At 50.1% G+C, this 10,447-nt stretch overlaps 1 protein-coding gene across 4 annotated transcripts in view; it reads left to right on the forward strand.

Moving 5' to 3' along the window:
• Positions 1-10,447, forward strand: part of sox13 (SRY-box transcription factor 13) — a 124,820-nt gene that overhangs the window by 96,148 nt on the left and 18,225 nt on the right. For all 4 annotated transcript variants that reach the window (XM_084317029.1, XM_084317028.1, XM_084317030.1 and 1 more), the window contains exon 11: positions 9,857-9,935. In XM_084317029.1, coding sequence (XP_084173155.1) covers positions 9,857-9,935 — 79 coding nt within the window. The remainder of the gene's footprint in view (positions 1-9,856; positions 9,936-10,447) is intronic.

Consider the following 10,447-nt stretch of genomic DNA (forward strand, 5'->3'; position numbering starts at 1 on the left):
CCTCCTCTCCTCCTCTATCTGTCCTCTCTCTCTCTTTGTCCTCCTCTCCTCCTCTATCTGTCCTCTCTCTCTCTCTCTCTTTGTCCTCCTCTCCTCCTCTATCTGTCCTCTCTCTCTCTTTGTCCTCCTCTCCTCCTCTATCTGTCCTCTCTCTCTCTTTGTCCTCCTCTCCTCCTCTATCTGTCCTCTCTCTCTCTTTGTCCTCCTCTCCTCCTCTATCTGTCCTCTCTCTCTCTTTGTCCTCCTCTCCTCCTCTATCTGTCCTCTCTCTCTCTCTTTGTCCTCCTCTCCTCCTCTATCTGTCCTCTCTCTCTCTCTTTGTCCTCCTCTCCTCCTCTATCTGTCCCCTCTCTCTCTCTTTGTCCTCCTCTCCTCCTCTATCTGTCCTCTCTCTCTCTGTCCTCCTCTCCTCCTCTATCTGTCCTCTCTCTCTCTCTGTCCTCCTCTCCTCCTCTATCTGCCCTCTCTCTCTTTGTCCTCCTCTCCTCCTCTATCTGTCCTCTCTCTCTCTTTGTCCTCCTCTCCTCTCTCTCTCTCTCTCTTTGTCCTCCTCTCCTTCTCTATCTGTCCTCTCTCTCTCTTTGTCCTCTTCTCCTCCTCTATCTGCCCTCTCTCTCTTTGTCCTCCTCTCCTCCTCTATCTGCCCTCTCTCTCTTTGTCCTCCTCTCCTCCTCTATCTGTCCTCTCTCTCTCTCTTTGTCCTCCTCTCCTCCTCTATCTGTCCTCTCTCTCTTTGTACTCCTCTCCTCCTCTATCTGTCCTCTCTCTCTCTTTGTCCTCCTCTCCTCCTCTATCTGTCCTCTCTCTCTCTCTTTGTCCTCCTCTCCTCCTCTATCTGTCCTCTCTCTCTCTCTTTGTCCTCCTCTCCTCCTCTATCTGTCCTCTCTCTCTCTTTGTCCTCCTCTCCTCTCTCTCTCTCTCTTTGTCCTCCTCTCCTCCTCTATCTGTCCTCTCTCTCTCTCTTTGTCCTCCTCTCCTCCTCTATCTGTCCTCTCTCTCTCTCTTTGTCCTCCTCTCCTCCTCTATCTGTCCTCTCTCTCTCTTTGTCCTCCTCTCCTCTCTCTCTCTCTCTCTCTCTCTTTGTCCTCCTCTCCTCCTCTATCTGTCCTCTCTCTCTCTCTTTGTCCTCCTCTCCTCCTCTATCTGTCCTCTCTCTCTCTTTGTCCTCCTCTCCTCTCTCTCTCTCTCTCTCTCTCTTTGTCCTCCTCTCCTCCTCTATCTGTCCTCTCTCTCTTTGTCCTCCTCTCCTCCTCTATCTGTCCTCTCTCTCTCTCTGTCCTCCTCTCCTCCTCTATCTGCCCTCTCTCTCTCTGTCCTCCTCTCCTCCTCTATCTGCCCTCTCTCTCTCTCTTTGTCCTCCTCTCCTCCTCTATCTGTCCTCTCTCTCTCTCTTTGTCCTCCTCTCCTCCTCTATCTGTCCTCTCTCTCTTTGTCCTCCTCTCCTCCTCTATCTGTCCTCTCTCTCTCTTTGTCCTCCTCTCCTCCTCTATCTGCCCTCTCTCGCTTTGTCCTCCTCTCCTCTCTCTCTCTCTCTCTTTGTCCTCCTCTCCTCCTCTATCTGTCCTATCTCTCTCTCTTTGTCCTCCTCTCCTCCTCTATCTGTCCTCTCTCTCTCTTTGTCCTCCTCTCCTCCTCTATCTGCCCTCTCTCTCTCTTTGTCCTCCTCTCCTCCTCTATCTGTCCTCTCTCTCTCTTTGTCCTCCTCTCCTCCTCTATCTGCCCTCTCTCTCTCTCTTTGTCCTCCTCTCCTCCTCTATCTGTCCTCTCTCTCTCTTTGTCCTCCTCTCCTCCTCTATCTGCCCTCTCTCTCTCTCTTTGTCCTCCTCTCCTCCTCTATCTGCCCTCTCTCTCTCTCTTTGTCCTCCTCTCCTCCTCTATCTGTCCTCTCTCTCTCTTTGTCCTCCTCTCCTCCTCTATCTGTCCTCTCTCTCTCTTTGTCCTCCTCTCCTCCTCTATCTGTCCTCTCTCTCTCTTTGTCCTCCTCTCCTCCTCTATCTGCCCTCTCTCTCTCTTTGTCCTCCTCTCCTCCTCTATCTGCCCTCTCTCTCTCTCTGTCCTCCTCTCCTCCTCTATCTGTCCTCTCTCTCTCTTTGTCCTCCTCTCCTCCTCTATCTGCCCTCTCTCTCTTTGTCCTCCTCTCCTCCTCTATCTGCCCTCTCTCTCTTTGTCCTCCTCTCCTCCTATATCTGCCCTCTCTCTCTCTCTTTGTCCTCCTCTCCTCCTCTATCTGCCCTCTCTCTCTTTGTCCTCCTCTCCTCCTCTATCTGCCCTCTCTCTCTCTCTTTGTCCTCCTCTCCTCCTCTATCTGCCCTCTCTCTCTCTCTGTCCTCCTCTCCTCCTCTATCTGCCCTCTCTCTCTTTGTCCTCCTCTCCTCCTCTATCTGCCCTCTCTCTCTCTCTCTTTGTCCTCCTCTCCTCCTCTATCTGTCCTCTCTCTCTCTTTGTCCTCCTCTCCTCCTCTATCTGCCCTCTCTCTCTCTCTGTCCTCCTCTCCTCCTCTATCTGTCCTCTCTCTCTCTCTGTCCTCCTCTCCTCCTCTATCTGCCCTCTCTCTCTTTGTCCTCCTCTCCTCCTCTATCTGCCCTCTCTCTCTTTGTCCTCCTCTCCTCCTCTATCTGCCCTCTCTCTCTCTTTGTCCTCCTCTCCTCCTCTATCTGTCCTCTCTCTCTCTGTCCTCCTCTCCTCCTCTATCTGCCCTCTCTCTCTCTCTTTGTCCTCCTCTCCTCCTCTATCTGTCCTCTCTCTCTCTTTGTCCTCCTCTCCTCCTCTATCTGCCCTCTCTCTCTTTGTCCTCCTCTCCTCCTCTATCTGCCCTCTCTCTCTCTCTCTGTCCTCCTCTCCTCCTCTATCTGTCCTCTCTCTCTCTCTTTGTCCTCCTCTCCTCCTCTATCTGCCCTCTCTCTCTCTCTTTGTCCTCCTCTCCTCCTCTATCTGTCCTCTCTCTCTCTCTCTCTTTGTCCTCCTCTCCTCCTCTATCTGTCCTCTCTCTCTCTCTTTGTCCTCCTCTCCTCCTCTATCTGCCCTCTCTCTCTTTGTCCTCCTCTCCTCCTCTATCTGCCCTCTCTCTCTCTTTGTCCTCCTCTCCTCCTCTATCTGCCTCTCTCTCTCTTTGTCCTCCTCTCCTCCTCTATCTGTCCTCTCTCTCTCTTTGTCCTCCTCTCCTCCTCTATCTGTCCTCTCTCTCTTTGTCCTCCTCTCCTCCTCTATCTGTCCTCTCTCTCTCTCTTTGTCCTCCTCTCCTCCTCTATCTGTCCTCTCTCTCTCTTTGTCCTCCTCTCCTCCTCTATCTGTCCTCTCTCTCTCTTTGTCCTCCTCTCCTCCTCTATCTGCCCTCTCTCTCTCTTTGTCCTCCTCTCCTCCTCTATCTGTCCTCTCTCTCTCTCTGTCCTCCTCTCCTCCTCTATCTGTCCTCTCTCTCTTTGTCCTCCTCTCCTCCTCTATCTGCCCTCTCTCTCTCTCTCTGTCCTCCTCTCCTCCTCTATCTGTCCTCTCTCTCTCTTTGTCCTCCTCTCCTCCTCTATCTGCCCTCTCTCTCTTTGTCCTCCTCTCCTCCTCTATCTGTCCTCTCTCTCTCTCTCTGTCCTCCTCTCCTCCTCTATCTGCCCTCTCTCTCTTTGTCCTCCTCTCCTCCTCTATCTGCCCTCTCTCTCTTTGTCCTCCTCTCCTCCTCTATCTGTCCTCTCTCTCTCTCTGTCCTCCTCTCCTCCTCTATCTGCCCTCTCTCTCTTTGTCCTCCTCTCCTCCTCTATCTGTCCTCTCTCTCTTTGTCCTCCTCTCCTCCTCTATCTGTCCTCTCTCTCTCTTTGTCCTCCTCTCCTCCTCTATCTGTCCTCTCTCTCTCTTTGTCCTCCTCTCCTCCTCTATCTGTCCTCTCTCTCTCTGTCCTCCTCTCCTCCTCTATCTGTCCTCTCTCTCTCTTTGTCCTCCTCTCCTCCTCTATCTGTCCTCTCTCTCTCTTTGTCCTCCTCTCCTCCTCTATCTGTCCTCTCTCTCTCTTTGTCCTCCTCTCCTCCTCTATCTGTCCTCTCTCTCTCTCTCTTTGTCCTCCTCTCCTCCTCTATCTGCCCTCTCTCTCTTTGTCCTCCTCTCCTCCTCTATCTGTCCTCTCTCTCTCTCTTTGTCCTCCTCTCCTCCTCTATCTGCCCTCTCTCTCTCTGTCCTCCTCTCCTCCTCTATCTGTCCTCTCTCTCTCTCTCTCTCTTTGTCCTCCTCTCCCCCTCTATCTGTCCTCTCTCTCTCTTTGTCCTCCTCTCCTCCTCTATCTGCCCTCTCTCTCTTTGTCCTCCTCTCCTCCTCTCTCTCTCTCTCTCTCTTTGTCCTCCTCTCCTCCTCTATCTGTCCTCTCTCTCTCTTTGTCCTCCTCTCCTCCTCTATCTGTCCTCTCTCTCTCTTTGTCCTCCTCTCCTCCTCTATCTGTCCTCTCTCTCTCTTTGTCCTCCTCTCCTCCTCTATCTGTCCTCTCTCTCTTTGTCCTCCTCTCCTCCTCTATCTGTCCTCTCTCTCTCTCTTTGTCCTCCTCTCCTCCTCTATCTGTCCTCTCTCTCTTTGTCCTCCTCTCCTCCTCTATCTGTCCTCTCTCTCTCTTTGTCCTCCTCTCCTCCTCTATCTGTCCTCTCTCTCTTTGTCCTCCTCTCCTCCTCTATCTGTCCTCTCTCTCTCTCTTTGTCCTCCTCTCCTCCTCTATCTGTCCTCTCTCTCTCTCTTTGTCCTCCTCTCCTCCTCTATCTGTCCTCTCTCTCTCTCTTTGTCCTCCTCTCCTCCTCTATCTGCCCTCTCTCTCTTTGTCCTCCTCTCCTCCTCTATCTGCCCTCTCTCTCTTTGTCCTCCTCTCCTCCTCTATCTGTCCTCTCTCTCTCTCTTTGTCCTCCTCTCCTCCTCTATCTGCCCTCTCTCTCTTTGTCCTCCTCTCCTCCTCTATCTGTCCTCTCTCTCTCTTTGTCCTCCTCTCCTCTATCTGCCCTCTCTCTCTCTCTTTGTCCTCCTCTCCTCCTCTATCTGCCCTCTCTCTCTTTGTCCTCCTCTCCTCCTCTATCTGTCCTCTCTCTCTCTTTGTCCTCCTCTCCTCCTCTATCTGTCCTCTCTCTCTCTTTGTCCTCCTCTCCTCCTCTATCTGCCCTCTCTCTCTCTCTTTGTCCTCCTCTCCTCCTCTATCTGCCCTCTCTCTCTCTGTCCTCCTCTCCTCCTCTATCTGTCCTCTCTCTCTCTCTCTGTCCTCCTCTCCTCCTCTATCTGCCCTCTCTCTCTTTGTCCTCCTCTCCTCCTCTATCTGTCCTCTCTCTCTCTTTGTCCTCCTCTCCTCCTCTATCTGTCCTCTCTCTCTCTCTTTGTCCTCCTCTCCTCCTCTATCTGTCCTCTCTCTCTCTTTGTCCTCCTCTCCTCCTCTATCTGTCCTCTCTCTCTTTGTCCTCCTCTCCTCCTCTATCTGTCCTCTCTCTCTTTGTCCTCCTCTCCTCCTCTATCTGTCCTCTCTCTCTTTGTCCTCCTCTCCTCCTCTATCTGTCCTCTCTCTCTTTGTCCTCCTCTCCTCCTCTATCTGCCCTCTCTCTCTCTTTGTCCTCCTCTCCTCCTCTATCTGTCCTCTCTCTCTCTTTGTCCTCCTCTCCTCCTCTATCTGTCCTCTCTCTCTCTTTGTCCTCCTCTCCTCCTCTATCTGTCCTCTCTCTCTCTTTGTCCTCCTCTCCTCCTCTATCTGTCCTCTCTCTCTCTCTGTCCTCCTCTCCTCCTCTATCTGCCCTCTCTCTCTTTGTCCTCCTCTCCTCCTCTATCTGCCCTCTCTCTCTCTCTTTGTCCTCCTCTCCTCCTCTATCTGCCCTCTCTCTCTCTGTCCTCCTCTCCTCCTCTATCTGTCCTCTCTCTCTCTCTTTGTCCTCCTCTCCTCCTCTATCTGCCCTCTCTCTCTCTCTTTGTCCTCCTCTCCTCCTCTATCTGCCCTCTCTCTCTTTGTCCTCCTCTCCTCCTCTATCTGTCCTCTCTCTCTCTTTGTCCTCCTCTCCTCCTCTATCTGTCCTCTCTCTCTCTTTGTCCTCCTCTCCGCCTCTATCTGCCCTCTCTCTCTTTGTCCTCCTCTCCTCCTCTATCTGCCCTCTCTCTCTCTGTCCTCCTCTCCTCCTCTATCTGTCCTCTCTCTCTCTTTGTCCTCCTCTCCTCCTCTATCTGCCCTCTCTCTCTTTGTCCTCCTCTCCTCTCTCTCTATCTTCCTCTCTCTCTCTTTGTCCTCCTCTCCTCCTCTATCTGTCCTCTCTCTCTCTTTGTCCTCCTCTCCTCCTCTATCTGTCCTCTCTCTCTCTCTTTGTCCTCCTCTCCTCCTCTATCTGTCCTCTCTCTCTTTGTCCTCCTCTCCTCCTCTATCTGCCCTCTCTCTCTTTGTCCTCCTCTCCTCCTCTATCTGTCCTCTCTCTCTCTTTGTCCTCCTCTCCTCCTCTATCTGCCCTCTCTCTCTTTGTCCTCCTCTCCTCCTCTATCTGCCCTCTCTCTCTCTTTGTCCTCCTCTCCTCCTCTATCTGTCCTCTCTCTCTCTTTGTCCTCCTCTCCTCCTCTATCTGCCCTCTCTCTCTTTGTCCTCCTCTCCTCTCTATCTGCCCTCTCTCTCTTTGTCCTCCTCTCCTCCTCTATCTGCCCTCTCTCTCTCTTTGTCCTCCTCTCCTCCTCTATCTGCCCTCTCTCTCTCTCTTTGTCCTCCTCTCCTCCTCTATCTGCCCTCTCTCTCTCTGTCCTCCTCTCCTCCTCTATCTGCCCTCTCTCTCTCTCTTTGTCCTCCTCTCCTCCTCTATCTGCCCTCTCTCTCTCTCTTTGTCCTCCTCTCCTCCTCTATCTGCCCTCTCTCTCTCTGTCCTCCTCTCCTCCTCTATCTGCCCTCTCTCTCTCTCTTTGTCCTCCTCTCCTCCTCTATCTGCCCTCTCTCTCTCTCTTTGTCCTCCTCTCCTCCTCTATCTGTCCTCTCTCTCTTTGTCCTCCTCTCCTCCTCTATCTGTCCTCTCTCTCTCTTTGTCCTCCTCTCCTCCTCTATCTGCCCTCTCTCGCTTTGTCCTCCTCTCCTCCTCTATCTGCCCTCTCTCTCTCTTTGTCCTCCTCTCCTCCTCTATCTGTCCTCTCTCTCTCTTTGTCGAGATCACCTCCTCTCCTCCTCTGTCTGTAGGAGAAATATAATTAAATCAAATAAACATAGTGGTGTATTCCCTATTCCTATTGGTTATATTATATGTTACAATAAATATAGGCAACAAAGAATTTTAATCTGAATGTATGCTATTCGTAAAGAGTAAAAGTAAACTGGATTGGACAAATTCAGTGGCTGCTACATTCTCTCTCAACCTGTCCCTTTCTCTCCCTCTCTCCCCCCCCCCCTCTCTCTCTCTGTCTCTCTCTCTGTCTCCCTCTCTTTTCTCTCTATATCCTTCTCTTCTCTCTCTCTGTCTCTCTCTCTGTCTCCCTCTTTTCTCTCTATCTCCTTCTCTTCTCTCTCTCTCTCCCTCTCTCTCTCTCTCTCTCTTCCTCTCCTCCTCCCCCTCCTCCTGGACACTACAGTAAACACCATTCTTCCTCCTCTTTCTTTGCATTTACAGTTCTATTTAAACGGCAGCTGATTACAGTCGACTCTCCTTTACCTTAAATAGAGCTGTTGGAGCAATGCTCCCGACCGATGTCTTTTATCTCGGCCGTATTAAAATCAGCTCTTTGTGTCTGTGTCAGTCATGTACTGTACGTCGCTGTACAATAAGGTGGTCCTCCTCTGTCAAAGAGAGAGGTGATTTCGCGTGTGGCGTCTTGTTTCTATTTAAAGCCACTGTTGGAGATTGGAGAGTTTACACTTCAGTTACCCCCATAGTTTACACTTCAGAGTTACCTCCAGAGGTTATACTGAACTTACACTTCAAAGTTAAGGCCCTCACATGGTAGGGGGCGGAACGTATTGCGGACCGGACTCCGCGGAGGTCAAGTTTCTTTATTAGTTGCCATACAGAAGTACAGAATACTTTTATCCGGTCCGCGCGGACTCTAAGCGCGATGCTCCGATTTTCTTTTTGATCCACTTTTTCTCCTCATTTTCAATTTTTCTCCCATCCCAATTTCGTATTGCCAATTCTCCCTCCCCTGTCTTGAACGTTGCTAGACTATGCCCCCCACTGGTCGGCTGTAGGGAGGATAGAAGCCTTGCATCACGTGTCCCCTCCGGTACACGAGGAGGCAGCCTGTCACATCTTTTTACCTGCCAGCGCGGACTCTCAGTGGCGAGGAGTAACGCGTGGGAGGCTCACGCTGCCCCCGATACTTCCTGTCTCTGCTGTGCAGGCGTCACGCCCAACCGACCTGTAGGAGTCTCTGTCCACAACGTCCAATCCCCACCCATCGACTTTCCACCCGCTGACTCTGCCAAATGAGCCAGTACGACGGCCGGCCCAAGTCGAAGGCAATGCTGAGACTGGGATTCGATACCGGAGTCTCTTGCATTGGTGACTAGCGCAATCTCCGCTACGCCACCCAGCCGCCTACTGTATGAAGCTCCAATTTTCTAACCGTGCGGACGTCCGCGCCGCTCACTCAGTGTCACACAAAAGGCTGCTCGCCGTTTTGGTTGACATCGACCTGCATTTAATGTGACACCGATCTGCATTTTACCTCTGAACACTCACTCCGTGCCAAGTGAGAGTAGGGCAGGATCATGGTTAAATGGGTAGGATTGGTCCGGTAAAACGTTGGCAGGTAGATGGCGCTAAATTTAGTTTTACTGTCGCTAAACGTCATCCATTCCAATTCATATACACCTGGACCATGTCTTTTCTCATCATCTGAAGAAACTTGAGAAGTTTGAATGGCTTTTCTAAATGAAGTGTGTAAAACTGCCTGTTTTATTTCGAAATCTTGGAAACGGAGATTTATCTAGACTCTTTATTCTGACATCGGATTGACAACGCCATGACAGAAGTGTGGGAAATGTAGTAAACTGGTGCGAGACATGTAGGTAATTGGTACGCGGAGGTACGCTCGACTATGAAAGCTCAAACGACTGCGGACATGCCGCGGGGAGTCCGGTCAGAGTAGTTCCGCCCGACTATGTGGGGGCCTTTACCCCCAGAGTTGGGGTTAGAGTTAGGCTAGTGGTGGATCACATGCACAACACTTTTTGTACATTGTATATTACTATTGCACCTTACTGTTACATTGTATAATACTATTGCACGTTACTGTTACATAGTATATTGCTATTGCACCTTACTGTTACATTTGCACTCTAATCTAATCTATTGTGTCCAATCAAACAATGAGGTGTGATGAATGCTTACGTCTACAACACTCCCTGCATCCGTCCCTGCATCCATGTGTCTGTCCCTGCGGCGTCTATTCGAATACCAACCGTTTTGCTAATCTGATTGGCCACTGACGTTTCTGGTCATGTGACATGTGCGCCCAATCGCGTGACAAGCTGTGTCTTTGCCCATTTCCGGGTCTAACAACCTGCAAACTACCTAACGCCTAGTTTATCACTGGTTAAGCTTAGGCGACTCTTTCGAAGTTGGTTAAGGTTAGAGTTTGAAATCAGGGCTGGTGTTCTATCGCCCTGCTCTAAGACAAACTCTAACCTTAACCAACTTCGAAAGAGTGCCTAAGCTTAACCGTCGAAAGAACTTGCCGTCACACGATTGGTGCACATGTCACATGACCAGAAACGTCAGTGGCCAATCAGATTAGCAAAACGCACAAAACGGTTGGTATTCGAATATAGGCGTCCCTGTGTCTGTCCCTGTGTCCCTGTGTGTGTCCCTGTGTCTGTCCCTGCATCTGTCCCTGTGTCTGTCCCTGTGTCCCTGCCCACTGTTCCTCTAACCATTGTGTCCGTGTCTCCCGTGTTTCTGTCCAGGATCCTCGCGGTGAGAGACGGGTAGAGGATGGACACACCTTGCGTTCCACAGAAGACCGTCTCAGCAGCGACTCGGAGGGTAATAATAATAATAATCTTTATTTAATATTTATATAGCACCTTTCATACATAGAATGCAGCTCAAAGTGCTTAACAGAGCAAAAAAATGTAAACACAAAATTTGTGTGTAGTGTAGTAGTGAAAGGGTTAACCTTCTGTAGTGTGCTTGTGAAAGGGATAATAATAATAATAATAATAATAATAATAATAATAATAATAATAATAATAATAATAATAATAATAATAATAATAATAATAATAATAATAATAATAATAATAATAATAATAATAATAATAATAATTAATAATTAATTTTATTTGTATAGCGCTTCTCAAGAACCCGAAGTCGGTTAACCCTTTGTATCGTGTGGCAGTGAAAGGGTTTTAACCTTCTGCATCGTCGCAGTGAAAAAAAGGGTTAAACCATTTTGGTAGTGTGCCGTAGTGAAAGGGTTAAAAAAAAAACACAAAGCAAAACCAAACAAAGCGTTATTGTTTCACACCCTGCCGTCTGATTGGCTGCAGGGCCCC

This window comes from Notolepis coatsorum (genome assembly GCF_963971535.1).
Source record: "Notolepis coatsorum genome assembly, chromosome: 6".
NCBI lineage: Eukaryota > Metazoa > Chordata > Actinopteri > Aulopiformes > Paralepididae > Notolepis > Notolepis coatsorum.